Raw genomic sequence first — 22,801 nt, 5'->3', positions numbered from 1 at the left:
CCTAGGTCCAGTAGTCCCAAAGTACACAGCAAAAGGGGACTGACCTCGGCCTCGAACCCAGGGAGGATTACTTCCGGGGTGGGGTGGTAAGCGACGACCCTCGGAATCCAGCCCAAACACACAGGGCAAGCCCCAAACCAAGCCTCACCCCTGTTCTCCCTGTTCCGGCACACCCCACTTCTTGATCACCATCTCCAGCCCCGCCCTCTCGCCTCCCACCTCCTCTTCCCGCTCCCCGTCCCCATTTCCTTCCCTTCGCCCGCCCCTTCCTGGCTCCCTCCCCCGGCCGGGCCTCCTGCGTCCGCCGCCTCACAGCCCTCAGCTCTTCCTCCTCCCTTCCGTAAGCGCCCCTCTCAGGCGGCTGGGGCAGCCCCGTGCCTCGCTTACCCAATGAGGAGACAGCGCAGGGCGGGGCGAGGCTGGGACCGGAGCGGAAGTGGTGGCCGGAGCGGAAGTGGAGCTGCCGCCACCGCCGCCGCCGATCCCGGAGCCGGGGTAGCTGCCGCCGCCACCGCCACTGCAGTCACTGCAGCCGCCGTCACCGCCTGAGGAGCGGGCTTGGGAAGGAAGCGGTTACTGCGCTCGGAGCTTCGCTTGGAAGCGTCTTTGCCCCCTGCAGCCCTCCCACGGTGAGTGCGGCGCGGGGCCCACCTGGGGCCCCTGGGGGCCCAAGCTCGAAACCCCTCTCTGGCCGCTGCGACTACGGCGGCCCAGCGTGCGGGCCCCGGGGTATAGCGGCGCGCTGCCTCCTGAGCCCAGCGCGGACGCCTGCGGCGCGGGCCTGGCCTAGCCGCGGCCCCTCCCTGTTTCCGGGGCCGGGCCCTTCGCCTCTTGGAGAGGCCCGGGCCTCCCTCGCCGCCTGCGGCCCTGCCTGGCGGGCGGGGTGCGGCTCCGTACTGCGCTGGAAAGGACAGTGGGGCCTTGGACCCCGGATCCTCTTCCTCACTCCCTAGTTATGATCCTCATGCAACCCTTCCCTGCGCCTTGCTTGGCGAGAATCCTCCCTTTTAGCCCTGTCACCCGTGCTCCGTGCTTTGCGGTTTCCAAAAATTAAAATTTAGCCAAATGGGGTGAGTTCTCGAGCCCCTGTTTCACTCCCCCTAAGGGAATAAGGGTTTAACCTTGGGAGACAGCAGGGGGGAAACCCCCTCCCACTTTGCAGTAAAGCCATTTCATCATCCTTTGCTGGTTATGGAACCTGGCAGGACCCAAGATTCCCTAGGAAGAATAGGATTGGGGTTTGAATCAAGAAAATGAATGTGTTGGAACCGGTTATTGAGTCAGGCCGGATACCCAGGAAAAAAGAATATCAGAAGCTGAGAATCGGAGTATTTTCCCACGATATTTACCGTCATTTAATGCCAGAATCTTTTGTGTCCTTGCCCCAAATTCCCCCATACTGTGTGTTAGCACGTTTTTCGGTCTGAAATTTGCCTGGGGGCCACCTTGGTGGTGGGGAAGGGGTGGTAGTGATTTGGATTCGTTTGCTTCAGAAGATGAATATATCTTTGTCTTTTGCAAATGGAGAGCTCACATGTAATGGGGTTTTCAAAGGTGGCAGCATTGGTAAAACAATTTGCCAACCTTTCTGCAAAAATGCGTGTTTCTTGTCATCACCTTCACTACATTTCTCTTTGGTAAGGCTAGATAGCATCAGGCTCTGATTTTACTTGCCTTGTGTGGGAGATGGAATTTGGCAAGGTGATGTTATGAACATATAAAAGCAGCCTGCCACAGGAGCCAAAACAGAAAGGTGAAGCAGTTACAAGAACATGAAAATTGTCTGCATTTTCACTCTGTCTCAATTGTTTTTATGAAGCCACACACATATGCAGTTTATAGAACTGGACACTGGCTTTTTGCATTTTCATGTTGGGAATGTATAAGTATTACTTGGTTCTTAATGAATTTCTTCTTGACTGCTTCGAGTGCACCCCGTTTCTTACTTAGGGATGTCTCAGTTGTCTGAGCCTTTATTTTTCTTGGATGCACCATCCTTAGCAGCACACAGTGTGGTGAGTGTAAAGCCTGTCAGTTTTACTGGACCTAAGTTAGAAATTTAAGTGTGGCCTTCAAAATGGAAGGTTAATAATCCAGTAGCAACTGCTAAATTATTTTCCTTGCCTCTCCTTTCAGTGAGATAAGAAACCATTCACCCATCTTGTAGATGAAGTCTTTATGAGAAATGAGGTGATTTGGTCTAGACTGTAGACTTAGTTCTCAGATTGAATATCCTCATTCATCAGTAGCAAATATTTATGGACTGTCAGCTCCTGGAGTATGACTCCTACCCTATAATCTTCTGCACATTTCCCATCATGCAGTGCTTGTATTACATTGAAGCCATTTTAGAATTGGAGCTCTATAGATCAGGGAGGCAGCCTCTATAAAACCAGGCTGAGCAAATTCCCGTCGTGATGGTTCTCTAGGCAGAGTCTCCAGAGATTTGGGCCACTACAAAAAGTGCATTTTGCCCATTTGGCTGTGGATACAGAAGCAGGAAGAGCACCGGACTTGGAATCAGGTAAATTTGGTTCAGATCCTACCTGCAGTATTTTCTGTGTAGTCTTCAGCATGTTAATCAATCTCTGGTTCTTAGTTTCCTTATTGCTAGAGTTGTCATGAGGCCTTTTTACAAATTTCAAATTGTTAAATATAAGCTTTTGGTTTTATTATTTTTTAATCAGAGTTGATTATTAATGGCTTTTTTCCTCCAGTTACATTCTGATGAGACCCAACTCTGCTTTGTACACATGTTGCTTTCAAAAAAAGATATATTATTATAGAACTTTATTCTGCATATGGCAAATCCTATCTTTTTGAGTCATTTTCTCATCTGTGCAGTGCAAATAGTAATGTAGTCTTTGCATTGTGACAAACTCAATAATTAAGCATCTGGGATATAGTCAATGTTTAATAGATGTTACTTGGCTATATGCATGGATATATAGATTAGACATATATGTGCTATATATAATGCTATATAGTATGGACACATATAGAATCCATCCACTTGTGATTTATTCACCAGCTGGTGAGGTAATATCAGACAATTAGTTTATTATAATAGTAATTACTGCTTACAGCACATACTGTATGCAAAGCCTTGTTTTAAGTACTTCACACATATTAACTTGGTCATCGTAACAACCAGTGAGAGGTAAGACTGCTAGCCCCATTTTACAGATGTGGAAACTGAGGCTCAGAAATGAATAATTTCCCCAACATCTCTCTCTTTCATAATTTCCCCAGTCTCTCTCTCTCTCACACACACACACACACGCACACAACACAAGGTAAGTGCCAGAAGCAGGAATCAAAGCCAAGTGGTCTGGTTCTAAGGAATTCTACTTGTGGTGGAACAATACAAGTATTTTTTTATGTGAACACCATTTAGTACTTAATTTTTCTTTACACGTGTCCTATTAAAGTAAATATGTTTGAACAGGAATTTTAGCTATTTTTGAAGATAGACATAATGTAATTTAGCGGGGGGAATATATTCATTCTGGCCTGTAGGGATAGTATTGCTAGTGTACATCAGGAAGCAAGCTTGTGAAAAATCTAGTTTTTCTAGTATTTGCTTCATACCAGGGAGAAAGTTCATCAGTTACTTTGTGGCACACAATCCTAGGTTCTTCATCTAATAGAATTTGGTCATGATCATTACTATTTTTTGTCTATCATACTACTTTTTCTGTAGATTTTTAGATTTTCCATGATTTGTTGGGGAGGAGGAAATGAGGGAATATATCTATGTAAGTAGAGAGAAAATTCTAAGTTATGTCATGCTGTTATGTTACCTGCTCTTTCAGTGTCAACAAACTAAGCAGTTTCCTTTAAATGAGAATATCTTAGAGAATGGACTAAAATTTCCTTGTAAAAGGACTTCTAAGATCCTTGGATCCTGTGTTTTTCTAGGGAAAGATGACAATTAGGGAGCAAGAAATTATGATTATAGAATAGCAACTTGTATGCTTTAGAGCCATCTTGATCTCTACATGAATATGATCCTAGTAGTCATCTCTATGTCTTGATGGAGAAACTAATAGTTGGAGCTGGATTCTGAGAGAATTTTTCTAAGGGGAAAATGAAAGAAGGAAAAATATTCTAAAAGAGCTTTCTATTTCGTGGTATGTATGCTGAAAGCCAATTGTACTACTGTTTTCTCTGCTAAAAGGTCTTCTAATAGAGGTATAGTTGTGTGTTTCTAACACTTGTAATAAGATAAAAATTATCTATGGCCTCATGAGAACAAGTCATTCCCAGCAGAGTTTAGAATAGTTGACTTTTTAAAAACTCTGGCCAGTTCTTTATTATGTAAGTTTTTCCTGTACTGGTTATTTTGCTGTTTTCCCATAAGAGACCCAACAAGAAAAGTTATTTCTGAATGGCCTTGACCGGAACAAAGAGATTGAAGGCTACAGTAAAATAGATATGAGCCCTGTTTATTGTTACTGTTTGCCCTCAGCTGAGAGCCTTACCTTGAGCCTTGTTTGACAGTTTGATGAGTTTTTGGCATATGTTTTTATGCTGTTTTTAACTCCTTGATTTTATTTTGATTTTTAAAGATAGATAAATTAGCTTAAACAGACCAGTTGTAAAATCTCACTGTAATAACCTCATATGGTTCTTCAAAAAATTGACAATTCTATCTTTTCCTTAAGTAAGCATTGGGAATCGTAATTGATCTTTAGGAGATAGTGCTGCATATAGGAAAGAGCATTAATTTTAAAATTAATGTTGGTTTAGATCCCAGATCTGTCATACATAGCTGTGTGACCCTGAGTGAGTTACTCTTTGCCTCTATAAAAGAGGACAATGTCACCTACTACATAGGATACTTAGGATCAAATGAGTTGATATAAATCCCTAAGTGCTTTGCACGTTTGGGCAGACCATAGATGGTGGATATTTTTGTTGTTTACTAAACCAGTTAGGTGGTTTGGCTTTTTGTGTAGCTCACTGATTAGACTTTTGAGTGGAGGAGATGGACAGAAAGTATCCCAAAGGCTTGTTGAAACTCAGTTTGAATCTATAAATATAATGATTGGTAGCTGCAAAAAGCAAAGTGTCATTTCCTGATTGGAGCTGAGATGGCTTTTTTCAAAAAGTGGTCTAAGACTATAAATACAGTTTGTATTTTATAGGTCAGATGTATCTACCTATTTCTTTCCACGTAGAAAGTAACAGCTTGTTCACTTTTCAAAAATGCATCAGCTGATCGAGTAGTTGGATATTCAGTGGGGCATTGTGTTACACATTGGGTGTCCAAAGATAAGAGTTTGGACTCCCACCTTAAACTCACACTCCAGTGTGGGAGCCAACAAAGATTTACAGTAAACTGTGATGACTGCTGTTTTAGAAATAGGCATAGGTAAATTGACGTGTGCCTTTCTTTTAAAAGTCTTTAAAGAAGGCAGTGTAGGTTTAAAAGAAATGAGGTACATAGTAAGTGTCCCTTCACTGGCTGACCATTTGTTAACTTTGTGTGGAATATAACTGTGGCTGCCATTTATTTGAGTGCTTACAGTGTGCAAGAGACTGTACAAAATGTTTTGCATCATGAACAGATGTATTCCTTACAAGAACCCTAGTAAGTAGATTTGCCCATCTTACGGATGAGAAAACAGACTCACAGAGGTCAGGTGTCCTGTGGACTTTACAGATGACTATACCAAGGCTCAGAGAAGAGTAATTTTCCCTGGTAAATTGGTACTGGGTAGCTTCATTATGTTGGGCCCAAAACTTCTGAAACCTATTCACAAGGTCAACGAGCTGGGCTGTCTTTTTAGATTGATCACTTAAGCCGAGAAATCAATTTATTGTTATAGCTGCTGTTGATTCACATGTATGCCCTTGGGTGTGTCACTTAACACCTTCTTCGTTTTAAGTTTAATCTTGGCTAATTCTACATAATTAGCAATGATATTCAACAACTGATGGGGAAGAGGGAAGGGATTTTGAAAGAGATGTAGTTTCCCACCACAATTCACTGTTCACTGGACATAGTGCTAATGACTTTGTATTTCAGATATGCTGTGTTTTGGTTTCTAACAAAGAACCTGCAAATGTTTGAATGGAATTAAATGTATTACAGGGCTCTACATTTTGTGTGTAGAATGGCACACAGACATTTTTTGGCGTGGGCGTTTTTCAGTGAGTAGTTTTCTTTGAGAGCCAGGAGTACTTAACTTTTTCTGGATAACACCCACTAGCCACCTGGTACTGACTTTCTCAGTCCCTCCTGCAGTAGCTAGGCATCTGTTTTTCCTTCAGCAGAGTGACTCCAGAACTGTAACTTCTACTTTATGGTGCTGTGGATGCTCTATCTGGCATGGTATATGTATGAATGCAATTTAGAATTTGCAGTCAGTTCCTCACCCCATTGAAACTTTTGAGTCTAGATTTTAAGATGTTCTTGTCAGTTTCCTCTTTTGGGCTTGGTAATTCTCATTTCTTTATAAACTTTGGCCTTTGATTTCTATTTCATCTAGAAAAACATACATGCACTTTATTCACATATCTGGTTTTCCTGTCACCACCTGGAGTTCCCTTTTTCTTTCCTATGCAGAGCTCTACCATCCTATAGAATGAATCAGGACTTAGCTACTCTTAAACTAAACCTCTTCTCTCTAATTCTAGCTGCTTGCTTTTCCAAGAAGCATTGTAACCCTGTCTTCTTATGTTCCTTTGATTAGAGGGCCCATACTTCTTATATTTCTCTTTTGAATTCCTGTCAGTGGGTAATCCAAAGAGTTCCTGGAAATACTGGTGGGTTTTTCATTTTGCATTTACTTCAACACACATTGGGTTATATGCATTACTTTTTTATGAAGAAGCTTAGGAGTAAGAATATTTGCCTATGAGCCTTTATTCTGACTAGCACTAGTAGCCATCTTACATTATTTTATTCGATAGCTATTAATATCTCCTTTTAACATTGAGGAAACTGAAATGCAGAGAGGTTATAATATGGAAATATGGAAAAATCACTCAACTTCTCTTTAGAAGCTCAGATTTGTTGTATGTAGGGCTTTCCTGAAAACAGATCCCACCATGTTTTATAAGGAGCTTGAGTAATTTGTGATGTATGATAGGTAATGAAATGCCCATTTTAAATTTCTAACAAAGTATTAAACGCAAAGCTTATCGTTTTTAGAATTGAGCATGTTCTTTTCCTTGAAAACAAAACATAGCTGAAAGTTAGTGTCTCAAAGGGTCACAGCTATCATTTTCAACTCTTTTCTGTCTTTGCAATGCCTTTTTTTTTTTTTTTTTATGGATTAGCAATGGATAGTCCTTTTTTTGGGTCCTTATCCGTGGATGTCTAGTCTGATCACTGGGAAATGACTTTTCAGTATTTTGACTCTGACTGAAAAATGTTCCCTAGGCAAAGAATTGAGTTACTAGGGCTAGGTTGGTTCATAGATACTCTTGTTTTAGCATTTATTTTCTGATTTAGGGTTTTGTTTATTTGAAGAAAATCCTATTACAATGTTATCCACCCAGAGATACACTGGAGAGATAACTACTGTTAATCATTTCATGTTAACCATTCTGTTCATGTGTATGTTCTTTGGGGGATATTTAACAAAAAATGAGCTACCTTCCCCCATCCTCCATTGCTCTTACATAAATCTTTCCAGGTCATTAAATCCCTTCTTTTGATGGTCATGTAATCTTGTATAATCAATCTTTTTTAACCATTCCCTATTACTGGATATTTAGATTGTTTCCAGTTTTCCACTAAGCAATTGCTGCTCTTACTGGCAAATGTTTCCCAGTCCTCTGACTTGCTGCATCCAGTGGCTTAGAACAGATTGACAGCCATCATCATCATGTGGGTGTGCTTGAGAACTCCTGTTTTCAAGCACGTCAGTGTCTTCCTGAAATATGCCCACCACTAGGAAAGTCTGTTGGCTCACTGCAGGTCAAACTCCCTGCAGCCTCTGATGAGTCTGTCTGCTCTGGTATCTTGACTCCGCTGTGGTGGTACCATGCCTGATGACGAGACTAATCTGTTAAAAGCTCTTTAGGAGGCAAATAAAGGCTCGCTTGCCGATATTTTTTTTGGGTGGGACCATATTTCAAAGTCCCTGTAGAAAAGTAAGCCTTGATTATAAACCATCACTATTTGTCATCTCTAGAAAATTCAACTAGGAACTAATGAGTAAGAGTCAGTTATAGTTAACATGTATGTCCATTTTGAGGACACTGAGAGGTGGTCTTATCTAGGAATGTTAACATTATAACATATTTGCTTCCTGTACAAGGTTAATTAGACTTTTGCTGTTTCTTTTCATGGGCTTGTATATTAAAAAAGAAAAAATCCAGGCTCACATTTTGTAGCTAAAACAGTGATGTGTAGGTACTGTGACAGAAATAATAGTACTTCACATTTATTTTTGCACTATGCATTTTTAAAGAAAGATTTCCATATTTACTATTCTTTTTTTTTTTGAGACAGAGTCTTGCTTTGTTGCCTTGGCTAGAGTGAGTGCCGTGGCATCAGCCTAGCTCACAGCAACCTCAAACTCCTGGGCTTAAGCGATCCTACTGCCTCAGCCTCCCGAGTAGCTGGGACTACAGGCATGCACCACCATGCCCGGCTAATTTTTTCTATATATATTTTAGTTGTCCATATAATTTCTTTCTATTTTTAGTAGAGACGGGGGTCTCGCTCTTGCTCAGGCTGGTCTCGAACTCCTGACCTTGAGCAATCCACCGCCTCGGCCTCCCAGAGTGCTAGGATTATAGGCGTGAGCCACCGCGCCCGGCCCATATTTACTATTCTTTAATTCCCTGCCCCTCATCTTCACAGCAGCTCTTCTGAGATGCATACTGTTATCTGCATTTTATAGCTTGGAAGGCTGACATTTAACAAGCTCACATGGCTGTGTAGGGGCACATTGCACTCTGACATGTAGTGCTTTTGCCTTTCTGCTATACCACATATAAGTAGCCTATGTTCCTTGGGTTCTTCCAGTAATGATTTGTTGAAAAACTTAACAGATTATTCATTTGAGCCTGTGCTTTGTGCTTAGCACAGTTTTAGGCATTAATGTGAAACAAATGTGAAGCTTTCTTTTGAGGGCACACACATGTGAGACTAAATGGTACAGTACTCATCATCTGTACCTTAAAAAGGACGTACAAGGAGCCCTAGACTTTGTAATAGGCTACAAGTGTATTTGGAGTCATAAGCAGGGTCGATCAGTGTGGGCTGGGGCAGTTGGGGTTGGAGGGGGAGCTTTCTAGCCCCAGGTGTATGAATAGGGTTTGCATAGGCAGGTAGTAAATAGGAGAGCATTCTAAATGAAGGGAACTACAAAAGCAGTTTCGGGCATAATTGAGCATGGTGTTTATAGGGCATGAGGTGGTGTCCAGTCTAAGAGAAAGGTACGTGTTGAGGAGGAGTGTATGAGAAAGCCTAACAGGTAAGGAGGAGACAAGTCATGAAGAATTTTTTTTTTTTTAAGAGACAAGGTCTCATTCTTTCACCCAGGCTGGAGTGCAGTGGTGTGATAGCTCACTGCAGCCTCGAATGCCTGGGCTTCAGCCTCTCAAGTAGCTGGGACTACAGGTACACGCTACCACACCAAGCTAGCTTTTATTTTTTGGTACAGATAAGAGTCTTGCTATCTTGCCCAGGCTGGTCTCAAACTCCTGGCCTCAAGAGATCCTCCTGCCTTGAGCTTCCAAAGTGTTAAGATTACAGATGTGAGCCACCGTGCCCAGCCCAAGTCATGAAGAACTTTGAAAGCCAAGGTAGAGTTTGGACTTGATGGAGTAGCCAAAAGGCAGTCATTGGCAGTTACTAAGTAACAGTGAAGGCATGGCCAAAGAGGTAGTTTAGGAAGAGGAATTTTGAAGGCTGGAGAAGTACTCAAGGAATGAGGTACAAAAGTAACGAGGATTGAATATGCTCTGAGAATAGGTGTTTTGAATTATTTGAGAAAAGAGAGAACTTTACCAAATTTGTGGTTTTATTCTTTCATTTCAGGATCTGTTCATTCATTCAGCAGATGTTCGTACCAATTATGTGCATGACGCTGTGGGAGATACGCCCTAAAGGAGTTTATGGTGTAGGAATGGACTCGAGATATTATACAAATAATTTTAGTACTGAAGAAATGTGATAATACATTAAGACAGATATAGATGAAATGCGTTGTGAGAATATTTTCATCTAAGTGCTGTCCAATAGAAATAGAATGCGAACCACATGTATTAAATTTTTCTGGAAGCTACATTTAAAAAGTAATAAAAAGGCCAGGCATGGTGGCTCACAGCTGTAATCTCAGCACTTTGGGAGGCTGATATAGGAGGATTGCTTGAGCCCAGGAGTTCGAGGTTACAGTGAGCTATGATCATACATACCACTGCACTCCAGCCTGGGTGACAGAGTGAGCAAGACCCTGTCTCAAAAATAAATGAATAAGTAGATAGGAAAAAAAAACCCAAGTGAAATTAATTTTAACAACTTGGTAATTAACCCATTATATCCAAGATATTATGATTTCAACTTGTGGCCCTGGCCACATTTCAAGTGAATAGCCACATATGACTAGTGGCTTAAGAAAGGCTTCGTGGAGGAAGATGGCATTTGAGCCTTGCTGTGAATTTTGTATGCAGAGTAAATGGGAAAAGCCATTCCAGGTAGAGGGAATGGCTTAGTGAGCAAAGACAGAAAAGCACTTTGTATGTGAGAAAATCATTTTGGCAGAAGCTCGTATGTGGAAGGCATGTTGTGGGAAAAGTCTGGGAAGATAGCTTGGCAAGCTTTCACTGACAGAGGAGGAAATCTGACTCTACTCTCCGCAGCAGGAAACTTTAAAGAATTCTGAGCAGGAAGTGACTTGATCGGAGCTTCAAGAAAATAAAATGGGTCTCATAGCAAAGACGTGAAGGAGGCTGGAGATAATGAGTGACTGAAAGCCGTGGGACTAAGGCGAGATTATGGATGGAGGTTTATTATAGACATAGAAATAGGAACAATTTAATTTCTCCTTTGCTGCCTTCCTCCAAACTGCTGGGTGTTGTGTAACCCATTTCCTGTTGAAATTGGTCTAGCTGCTTCAAAATCCACATTATATAAGTCAAAAGTTATGTAAGCAGTAGCCATCAGGATGTTTAGCTATGGATTTTGTTTTTTGCAAATTGTTCCTGTGTGTGTGTGTTTAATTAAAATTTTTGAAACATAGATATATGGATACAGACTTTTTTAAGGCATGCATTCAGTCTTACTGTATCATGATGGTTCTCAATTCCCAAAAACTCTTGCAATGATCTTACAGAAGCTTAAAATAGCCCCAAATCAGAAAGGCTACATGTTATTTTGGGAAATAGGGAATGGACATTTGAGAGGTCCCGGTGAGCTCAGGATTATTTGGAGAAGTATGATTTAACTTTTAATGCTTGAGAGACAGGAGGATGGTACTTACTATAAATTGGGGGCCTGGTTAGGCCAAAGAGTTTCATGGCATCCTTTAGCAATGTCAATCTTGTGTATTTCTCTATTACTCCAGTATAACTGCATGAGGTGGCTTGACTCTGAATTGGCTTTTAGCCAGCCCTTTGTTATTTGGAATCTTTCATAGGTGGAGTTGCACAGGTAGTTTTTTGAACTTTGAAGTGGGCCTCTAAGGGACTTGTAACTTTGAATTAGCCTACAGACTAGAAATTTTCTAAAGTTCGTTGAGTCATTGAAAATTGGCTTCTCTCTGCTGTGCTTGGCACTTTTAGGAATAATGAAGTAGGGTTATTTAATGATGGAGATACTGTCCTGACCTCAAAGACTTTATGGTCAAGAAAGTTGGACACACTGAGAGAGTATCCACAGAGGGGGTTGGTTCCAGGACCTCAGCGGATACCAAAATTCAAAGAATGCGCTCAAGTCCCTGATATAAATGGCATAGTATTTTCATGTAACCTATGCATGTCCTTTCATGTACCTTTAAACGGTCTACAAGATTACCTGTGATACCTAATACAATGTAAATAGTTGTTATACTGTATTTTTAATTTTTGTATTCTTGATTTTTATTTTTAGAATATTTTCTACCCACACTTGGTTGAATCTGTGGATGTGGAGCCCGTGGATATGGAGGGCCGACTATTGTATATAATTTCAAGATGATGAAGTGTTTTTGATGTACTTGTATTAGGGTAGACTAGGTTGTATTATGGTAACAGCCCCAGTATCTCAATGGCTTAACCCAACGAAAGTGTCTTTTTTTCACCCTGCACATCCAGTGAGGTCTGTAGGAATCTGTACTGTACAGTCACTCAGGGACTCAGGCTGGCAGAAACTCCACAGTTGCATGACTGTACCATCTAGAATACATGGCCTTCTAGGTGGCTGCTCTAAGAGAAGAGAGTTTAGGGAACCACACATGGGACTTTCAGTTTTAATTTCTTTTTTTCTTTTTTTTTTGAGACAGAGTCTCGCTCTGTTGCCCTGGCTAGAGTGCCGTGGCATCAGCCTAGCTCACAGCAACCTCAAACTCCTGGGCCCAAGCAATCCTTCTGCCTCAGCCTCCCGAGTAGCTGGGACCACAGGCATGTGCCACCATGCCCGGCTAATTTTTTCTATATATTTTTAGCTGTCCAGATCATTTCTTTCTATTTTTAGTAGAGAAGGGGTCTCGCTCTTGCTCAGGCTGGTCTCAAACTCCTGACCTTGAGCGATCCTCCCGCCTTGGCCTCCCAGAGTGCTAGGTTTACAGGTGTGAGCCACCACGCCCAGCCAGGACTTTCAGTTTTAGCCTGGAAGTAGCATCATTTCTGCTTATGCTTCATTGGACAGAACTACCATATGGCTCCTCCTAACTGCTGGGGTTGGGGTGGGCTTCTGAGAAATAAAGGGGAGCAAATGGAATATTTCTTGGGAATTACTGTCTCTGCCTTAGTTTCATTGTAGTGTTGAGTGAAGGTGTCAGGTGGATCAGGGTGAGACTCACTTCACTCAATGTAAGCTTACAATTAGTGAGCCTTACATAGGACACAGCTCAGAATGTGATTTAGTTAGATAATAAGCTATAGGAGAAAGATCGATTTTTTTTTCTGTATTGCCTAGATTTTGAAAAGTGTATCTTGTATCATTGTACTCCATCTAATAAAATATCTTTATGTGATAGGACCCTGTGTATAGAATTTCTCTCTTGGAAATACAGAAATAACTTTTGAGGCAAAACCATTTTTTCAGTAGAAGTTATACTTTCTTTGCTATTTTTAAATTATCATTTTCAGAGTCTTAAATTGTGATACCATGTAGTATAGTAATGAAAGAATTTGTTTTAAAAGTGCTGACATTCCCACTACTATTTAAGTAGTTTTTCATCCTTTTATACCTCAAGATATTAGCCTAATTTTACACTATGCAACATAGGTAGATAAATTGAAATTTAAACCAACTCTTTTTCTTTAGTAAATAACTTTCTAGCTACACATTAACCAAAAATTACTACACTCTATGAATGATGATTATTATAGTGGCAAATTGACTAAGGTGAGGTGAGTAATATAATTCACTGGTTGGTTTATGTAAAGGATTTGATAAATTGGTAAACTGAAGTCACTAAGATTTTTGTCCATTTCAGAAAAACTTTTAAATGAACTCAGTTACAGTTCAGATGAATTCATGTATGGTTTGAAGTTCTATTACAGTGCATCTTGCTGTACTCTCCTATCTCTTGCAACCTATACTATATACAAAATTAGTGCCTGATGTTTACGTACAATGTTTTAAACTTTTCAAAGTGCTTTCACATATATTAGGTCATTTGTTCCTCCTAACAACCCCGTTAAGAGAGTTGGGAATCAGTAAAGAAATGGAAGCTCTCAGGTTAAGTGATTTAACCAAAGTCCTACGTCTTGTAAGTAGCAGAGCTAGGTAGGGCCCAAGGCCCCCTGCCCTTCATTTATGCTCTTCCTCTGCAGTGTGTCCTTATAACAAAGTTAGCAAACTGCAAAAAATGTGATAGTAATGGCTCCCATTTTTCAGGTGTCTGCTGCTTGATGGGCACTGCCAAATGGATCATTTAAAATCATATCTTTTGCTTCAAGATTGATGAAAGCAGTCATCCTACTTAAAGTATTTCCCCCTATACTTCGGGAAAAAACAGGTTTGGTCAAACCAGATAATTCCTTATAGGACAGTGAAGAGAGCACTTCCTATAATAATGGGAGGGAATTAGACAGATTAAAAAAAGAAAAACAGACAATTATTGAGAGAATTAAAGGACATACAGTTAGCATAAACTTCTAAAGAAATAGTTATTAAGCAGTCTGTGTTGGGGAGGCGAATTAAGATAGTGGATGAAAACAAAAGCAGAGCCAGATGGATTGAGTTTGAGTTCTGGCTCTCTAACATCTGGTTGCAGTGTTGCTCTGGGTATATCAGTTGCCTTCTCTGAACCTTCATTTCTTCACTCCTAAGAAAAGGGAGGGGGTTGTTGTAAACATACCTACCTTGTAGGACTGTTGGGAAACTTAATTGACTAAAATAATAAAAAGGCCTTAACAAAGTACTTGGCCTTTAAGTGCTCAATACACGGTCACTGTTGTTGATGGCATTTGGAACTAGATGTTTCTCATTCAGTATGCTTCTTTCCAGATGGGTTGGAAGAAGATTCACACATATGTTTCCCGGGCCCTGAAGCCTGACATTTGCTTTCTCTTTCTTTTTCTCCTAGTCTTGTTCTAGGGAATGACCATGGATAAGAGTGAGCTGGTGCAGAAAGCCAAACTCGCCGAGCAGGCTGAGCGCTACGATGATATGGCTGCAGCCATGAAGGCGGTCACAGAACAGGGGCATGAACTCTCCAACGAAGAGAGAAACCTGCTCTCTGTGGCCTACAAGAACGTGGTAGGCGCCCGCCGTTCTTCCTGGCGTGTCATCTCCAGCATTGAACAGAAAACAGAGAGGAATGAGAAGAAGCAGCAGATGGGGAAAGAGTACCGTGAGAAGATTGAGGCAGAACTGCAGGACATCTGCAACGACGTTCTGGTAAGAGGCCAGTGCTTCTGTTTTAAACAATGATTTCTACATAATATTAATTTAATATACAAATGCAGACTCTCAAGCAGCTTACGAGAGGTGCCTGAATATACTGGAAAGCTGCAAGTCACTTGCAACTAATTTTTAAGCATATGATGTGATTTTTCTCACTTTTTGCATGATCGGAGATTGTTTATCACTTAAGGGGTATTTTCCTCTCTTTATCAAAAAGACCTGTGAAAAAGAGGAGCATTTATTCAACACCCCTCCATCTTTTCTTTTAAAAATCGAGGTCACATAGATAGGATTCTAGCTAGATGCAGCCGCAGATAGGCTGTTCTGTATATGTCTGAGTAGTGATGTCATCTCCAGTACGATCCAAAACCTGAGCTGTCTCTCAGCCTCTCCTCAGTCATGCCCTCACAGTGTCCTGTTTTTGTCTGAAACTTAGGCGCCTCCAGCAGGTTCAGCATGCATTCCAAAGCCAAATGAAAAGTGGTTTGGGGATTCTCCTCTCCTGTGCTTTACATAAGCCTTAGTCAGATGATTGCTTCCCTCCAGCCAGTTTGGAGTTGAATGGGAGGGGCTCATATCCTAGAGCAAATCATGAGTGTATTGTCTTTCCCTCACATCCTGAGCCCACTGGGAACTTTTTTTTTCTTCCAGGTGAAATCAGGTAAAAATGAGGGCTGCTTTGAAGGGAAAAGGAATTCACACTTGTGGATCTACCTCCTCCCCTGCTGGTTGCCTCTCCGAATTACTGCCCATGACACCTTTCTTTTGAAAACCAGTACAAAGCTTGTCAGCCATCAGGCAGTACTCCTCATCCCTAAACCATAAGGAGTTACACCCTGTCTGTCTGCAGAGAATATTAAAACAACTGCTGCCCCTTGCATCTTCTCACTTTGATTAAATCCCCTCATAACTAAGCTTTGCATTGAGCTCCTCTTTTTATTAAACTCATAGTGTAAGAGTGACATGACTAAATTTGTTGCCTGTTGGTAATTTGGGGGTTTGTTAATGGTGCACTAATTCCTGAATGTTAGGTACATCTGGTATTCAGATGAAGTATGGCATGCATTCCAAGGGCAAGAAAGTTCCATAATTCCTGAAATGTAGACCAGCTTTTAAGAGCAACTGAAAGAATGTGAAGAAGAGCATGGTACTTACTGCCTCTTAACCAGTTTTTCAGGATGCCACATTCTAAAACAACTCTTCGAAAATATTGCTCTGTATACGAAGCTTGGACTCCTTCAGAACTACTTTTGTTGTAAGCATAAATGTTTAAAGGAATTTATTATTAATAATATTAGCTACTCTTTGAGTGCTTACTACGTGCCAGGCAACGTGTTAAGCGCTTTATGTACCTTGGCTCATTTGTCCTCATAACTACCCTAGATGATGGCTTTTGTGATCCCCGTTGTATAGCTGAGGAACTGAGGCTCAGGGTAATTAGGTAATTTATCCAGGGTCATACAGATACAGATCATAAGTGGCAAAAGAGGGATTTCTATCCAGGTTGGGTTGATTCTAAACTTAGTTCCTGGCAGTTTTGTTCTATTATCACTTTTTTCCTTCAAAAATTGACAGTTTTTTTTCCCCTCTAATTATAGGCATAATACATGTTTATGAGTTTTGTTTTTTTTTTAAAAAGGAAGGAGGGGGAACAGGGCAGAAGAATATAAATAAGAAAGTAAAATCACTTCTAATCCTATCACCCAGAGAACCATTATTAACATGATTCTTCCAGGCTTTTCCTTTATGTATTTGTGTGCATGTACACATATATAACATACATATTTTTTTATATTAAAATAGGATTCTTGTGGCATTGATAATCTGCTTTTTTTCCACTCATTTCTTTTAATAGTCTTTCTGTGTTACCTGTGTAGTTCTGCATCACCATTTTTCAGGCCTACATAGCATTTCATTGTATGGCTGTACTTTAACCCTTATGGATGGTCAGAGTGATATTTAACAGAAGAATACAGGCATCTGCTGTTATGACCTGGACTAACCAACATTTAGAAGCTTGGGTGGAAAATAGAGGTTTTTGTTGTTTTTTTTTTGTTGTTAATGTTCTAAAAAATTATCTACAAATGCTAGTGTGAATCTCTAATCTCAAACATAGTTTTAACATCTTGTAAATAATTCTAAATTCTTAATAATGTGCATCATATTTTAGGAGCTGTTGGACAAATATCTCATTCCCAATGCTACACAACCAGAAAGTAAGGTGTTCTACTTGAAAATGAAAGGAGATTATTTTAGGTATCTTTCTGAGGTGGCATCTGGAGACAATAAGCAAAGTAAGTAATATTTTTAAAAAGAAATTTGATCAATAGTGGAGCTAATCTTCTTTCATGGGAGCAAAGTTTTTGCTTTGTTCACCATAGACACTAACATCACAGCACTCAGAATTTAAAAGACCACAGCATTGTGATAAACAGGGTCATGGGAGTTGGCAAAATATATCTAAGGGGCAAACATGGAGACATTAAATGTCTGGTGTAGAGTGCATTTATTTATTGATTGATTGAGACAGAGTCTTGCTCTGTTGCCTGGGCTAGAGTGCTGTGGCGTCAGCGTAGCTCACAGCAACCTCAAACTCCTGGGCTCAAGCCATCCTCCTGCCTCAGCCTCCCGGGTAGCTGGGACTACAGGCGTGCACCACCATGCCCGGCTAATTTTTTCTAGATATATCTTTAGTTGTCCAGCTAATTTTCTTTCTATTTTTAGTAGAGACGGGGTCTCACTCTTGCTCAGGCTGGTCTCGAACTCCTGACCTTGAGCAATCCTCCCGCCTTGGCCTCCCAGAGTGCTAGGATTACAGGCATGAGCCACCACGCCTGGCCTAAAGAGACCTTTATCTTTATCTTGAGGATTATTTGGTAGCCATCTTTTTTAGAGGTGAAACTTTAAAATATTTGATAATATGAAACTACTGTAGTGAAGCATTTCTTTTATCATGTATTATTGTGATGGTGATAACCATAGCTACACTTTGTTAAGTGCCTGCTATGTGCCAAGTACTTTAGAATCTCATGTATTCCTCCCCCAACCATAGAGTTTAGGTGGCAGTCTGCCCATTTTTCCGGTAAGGAAACCAAGGCTTGTGGGGGTTTTTACTTGCCCCAAGCCACAGACTTAGTGAATAGGAGTTGGGAATTCAGGTTTGAGTGTAATGACTCTACAGCCCAGGATTTTCCCACTAGAGCAGACGGTTTTCCACATTCTATCTATTTCTTAACTACTTCAGCAGACTTTGCTGTAATCATCTTTATTTCTCTCCAAAGCATTTAATGCACTTCTTGGCTTAGAATAAATATTTAACAAATGTTTAATTGAATGGTAGAGACACCTCATTTGATAGGTCACATGTGCTCCTGCCTAGTTTGGTAAAATAATTTGATGGTGGATCCAGTGTGTGATGCAACCTATGAAAGAACTCAACCTTTAATATTTTTCATCTTTCTTATAGCCACCGTGTCGAACTCCCAGCAGGCTTACCAGGAAGCGTTTGAAATTAGTAAGAAAGAAATGCAGCCTACACACCCAATTCGACTTGGCCTGGCACTTAATTTCTCAGTCTTTTACTATGAGATTCTAAACTCTCCTGAAAAGGCCTGCAGCCTGGCAAAAACGGTGAGAAAGACCCTGTGTGGTTTCTGATCATAGTAAAACGATGCTTTTTGAAAGAGTTTCTGGGGGTGAGAGCATATCTTTTATATAATGAATACAGACCTTTCACTCTTTGATTCCTTCTCAAAACCTCTTACTGGTTTTTGTTTCATTTTGTTTTGTTTGATTACGGTTTTGGGGGGGTGGTTTTAGAAGATTCCAGATGAACATAGTTCATTGTTTCTTATCAAGCTTTGGCCCTTGGTTATGTATCGTCATCCTTCAATCAAGATTTGAGGTTATGGCTGTAAAAAGAAAGAAATCAGATCACATTCTCCCTGTGTGCTGGATTATCCGTATCTTCTTCTTTTGGCCTCTTCTAAATATTTTTGTAGTCTCTTATGCATACTGTTATTTAAATTTTTTTTTAATTTGGAAAAGTTGTCTGAAATGAATTCTCAAAGTTCCATCACTTAATCAAATCAGATGTGAGCTTCACCATTCTCCCTTTATCCCTGTATCCAGACCTTTTCAGTTTTAGTAAAAAACATTGTTTAATTAAAAAAAGAGGATTGCTAGAAATGTCTTTGGTAATTAAAACATGTGAATTTGCCTAGGATGACTGTACTAGGGTTAACAGTAATATTGCTTACATGTTAGGTACAGCAAAGTTCTTATCCAGGAATTTCTGTCATCGTCGGTGCTTTATAAATATGCATTATATGTTTGCTGGAACAACGAGCAAACAAGGTAATAATAGCCTAGATTCCCCCCAAAATACTGTACGAAAAGAGAAATTATATTCACTTAGCAGAAAAAGGTGGCCTAAACTAGCTCCAGAGAAATTGTGAATTCTTGGCTAACGGCTCTTTGTTTTAGGCATTTGATGAAGCGATTGCTGAATTAGATACACTGAATGAAGAGTCTTACAAAGACAGCACCCTGATCATGCAGTTGCTTAGGGACAATCTCACTGTAAGTACCACTTCTAGAGGGTTTCTAGTCTTTTTCCTACTCACCTACTTAATAATTCACTGTTGCCCAAAATTCAAGAGAGGATTTGTACCCTGTTAAATATAGTTAATGTTTTAAATTGTTAAATTGGTCATAAATGACTGCGAAAGTTTTGACATTTGCAGTCATCACTGTCTGCAGTACCACAGGAAGAATTTTGAACAGTTGAGCAATACCTCCCTGGGTTAGTTTTAGTAACCCTACTTTGATTATAGCTTTTTTTTCTTTCTTTTACAGCTGTGGACGTCGGAAAACCAGGGAGACGAAGGAGATGCTGGGGAGGGAGAGAACTAATGTCTGTTGTGCTTCGTGATCTGTTCGGTGACACTCTGTACCCTCCACATATATCCCTTTGTGCGATAAAAAAAAAAAAATCGTACGTCGACTTTCGATTTTTCACAGCCTCAGCCTATCAAAAATGGTTCATGGGATACACAGCCGGTATTTGTATCTAAAACTCAGATTGGTCATATAAATGCCACGGCATTCTGAAGTTTTGATTTTGATTAACATTGACAGGATTACTGTGTGTTTAATTTTTTTTAAACTGAACACTGTGATTATGGGGTTTTGTAACTTAGCAGAACTCTTACTGGTAGAAAAAAATAGATCTGAATTATGTGTAACATTTTGGAAAGTTTAATCTGATATCAAAATAGTCACTGAAATACAATTCCATTGTAAAGTTGTACAGAAAGTTATAGAGATTATATTGTGAGGCTGGGACGCGGACTGAGACACCTATCATTTGGCATTCGAGTTGAATGGTAATTCACAGTAATTCTGCCTGTAGTTCGGGGGTTATAGACACTTTACAGGTCTGGGCTATTGCCAGTCTAAAGTTCATGACCACAGATGTCCACAGTGTCTTCCCCTGAGGAAACTCGAAGCCTGAAATTGAAATTCTTTGTGGCAGATAACTGGCTTATGACACCTTGAAAAGTTCTAGTGCTCCTATAACACACCTGACTGAACCCGAACCCCCTTTCCTGCAGCAATATGTTACCAATTTGCAACTTGTGCTTCAGTAGTGAAATCTGTTTTCATTGTTAACACTGAGCTAAAGAAGGAAAATAAGCCGTGTATTTTATGAATGGCCTTATCTGTTTTCTGGATAATACTTTAAGAATCATGTTCTGAGTCAGGCACAGTGGCATGCGCCTGTAGTCCCAGCTATTCAGGAGGTTAAGGCAGGAGGATCATTTGAGCCCAGGAGTATGAGGCTGTAGTACGCTGCGAGTGCACTTGTGAATAGCCACTGCACACCAGCCTGGGAAATACAGCAAGAGATCTCGTCTCTAAAAAAAAAAAATAATAATAATTTTCTGTAGAGATCGCCTTTCATTTGAGGAGTACTCAGTCTTTGGATTCTTCCTAGCTCTAGGCTTTTAAATTTTGAAATCTAAACATTCTTTCCCATTGTCCTATTAGACTGTTAACTTTGGTTTTCTCTTCTCTCTTTAAATTTCTGTCCTTCTGTTTCATTACTTTTTTTCTTTTTGAATTCTATCTTTATCTTTTGTTCACCGTTTAATACTGTATATGGGCAGGGGTTAGAGACATTGATGAGCAAGCCTTGCTTTAAAGAGAAGAGCTTCCGGCACCATAGTTCTGTCTTCCTCCAGTTCTGAACACGGTTGTTGGTCTTCAGTCATACCAAGATCTGAATCAAAAAAGTATTTTTAAATTTCCATGATTTCTCCCTTGATTGCAGCCTGCCCTGACCCTGATAATGCCTGTTAGTACCTGTCACCAGATCTCCCAAGTGTACTCCTCCAGCTCAGTTCTCAGACGAGTTTAAGCAAGACCCTGTAATGCAGGGAAGTTGCGTGGACACTGCAATGGAGAGAATCAAGCATAGACAGGCCTATCGGTCTCACAGTATCACCCCTCTACCTTTAACATTCCACGTAGCTGTAGAGTCCATCTGTTTGTCCATCTGCTGAAATGAGACAAGAAAAATTCATGCACTGATTTAAAACAAACCAAAAAAAGAAAAAAAAAAATCCCTCTCTCCTTTCTAGCTGAACAAAAATGTGCAGTTAATACTTGGCGCTTGAAAATGCAGTAGTGAATGTGGAACCAAGCCTGTGTGTATATCTGGTAGCTCTTTCTTGCTTTGTTTTTCCTTACCAGTATTCTGCCTAACGTTTGCTTCTGTGATGGTTATATTGCCTAGCAAGCACACCCGTGGTTGTGAAAATAGTATAGCAAAAAAGAAAATTCCCCGGTTATTGATGTACTAGATTTGTGTATGTCTTTTAAACAGTTCTAGTTTCACCTTACACAGAATAATCAGGAAAAGTGTAAAAATTCAAAAGTGAAATAAAAAATTTTATCAGTTAGTTGCCTGTGAATTGATGTGTCACCACCATCTCTCACTATTCTGATCACACTTATTTTTGGCTCTCTCTTTTCTTTAACAATAGGCAAACAACTTATTTCATCCTTTACAGGAGGTCAAGGTGCGGGAATGGGAAGACATTACCATTGATTAGACAGCCACTTTGCATCCATCACTTGATGCCTGTCCACCTTCCACAGCAAACCATCCAGCTGTTAGGTCCTCTTTTGTGGCTTCTAAGATTTGGTGTGGACAATTGTTTTACATTGTATTCAAACCTCCCACGTTTTTTAACCCTGAGTTATAACCAAGCCCATGATGGTTATACTGATCTCTGGTCATCCGCCCTAACACTCTCTGACAGCCTGCAGCACTGTTTTGTCATGGGATTTACCCTCTTCTGAAAACTTCTACACTACCACAAGGAGAGAAAAAAAAGTTAGGAGACAAGGGTCTTTTTTGAACCCCAAATTATAGTTCGTTGGTGTTTCCTTGCTGCTGTGAGGCTGGACATTCAGACCAGCTCCTGCCTGGTTTGGGAGCTGTTCCACCTGTCAAAGCCCACCTGCTGCTTGCACCAGGGAAACCACGAGAGTCCCTATGAGAGGCAAAGTGTAGTATTGATCCACAGTGGATTCGGTTTTTTGGATTTTGGTTTTTAATGGCCCCATGCCACAGATAGATCGAGGCTGCAAGCTCAGATTGAGTCTTGTTGCTCTGTTTAGGGTCACCTCGGCCTTGTGCTGCTGTTGGGTCCCTACTGTTCCCATATAGGCTGGGTCACAAGTAACTCCATGAACCTTTCTGGTGGAATGCAG

At 40.5% G+C, this 22,801-nt stretch overlaps 1 protein-coding gene across 4 annotated transcripts; it reads left to right on the top strand.

Annotated features, from left to right (window-relative positions):
- Positions 1-446: 446 nt before the first annotated feature.
- Positions 447-21,996, top strand: YWHAB (tyrosine 3-monooxygenase/tryptophan 5-monooxygenase activation protein beta). 4 transcript variants are annotated; one of them, XM_069495481.1, is made up of 7 exons: positions 447-629; positions 2,430-2,524; positions 14,711-15,013; positions 17,190-17,313; positions 18,486-18,649; positions 19,505-19,600; positions 19,877-21,996. In XM_069495481.1, the coding sequence occupies exons 3-7, from the start codon at positions 14,714-14,716 to the stop codon at positions 19,931-19,933; spliced, it is 741 nt and encodes a 246-aa protein (XP_069351582.1). In that variant the 5' UTR covers positions 447-629; positions 2,430-2,524; positions 14,711-14,713; the 3' UTR covers positions 19,934-21,996. The 4 variants fall into 4 exon arrangements, with proteins under 4 accessions (XP_069351582.1, XP_069351581.1, XP_069351583.1 ...); XM_069495480.1 differs by having other exon boundaries at positions 14,700-15,013; positions 19,877-21,964; XM_069495482.1 differs by lacking the exon at positions 2,430-2,524.
- Positions 21,997-22,801: the final 805 nt, after the last annotated feature.

The sequence above is a fragment of the Eulemur rufifrons genome, chromosome 20, assembly GCF_041146395.1.
Source record: "Eulemur rufifrons isolate Redbay chromosome 20, OSU_ERuf_1, whole genome shotgun sequence".
NCBI classification, from domain to species: domain Eukaryota; kingdom Metazoa; phylum Chordata; class Mammalia; order Primates; family Lemuridae; genus Eulemur; species Eulemur rufifrons.
The sequence above is the reverse complement of the archived record's forward strand: the minus strand, read 5'-3'. Positions and strand labels throughout refer to the sequence as shown.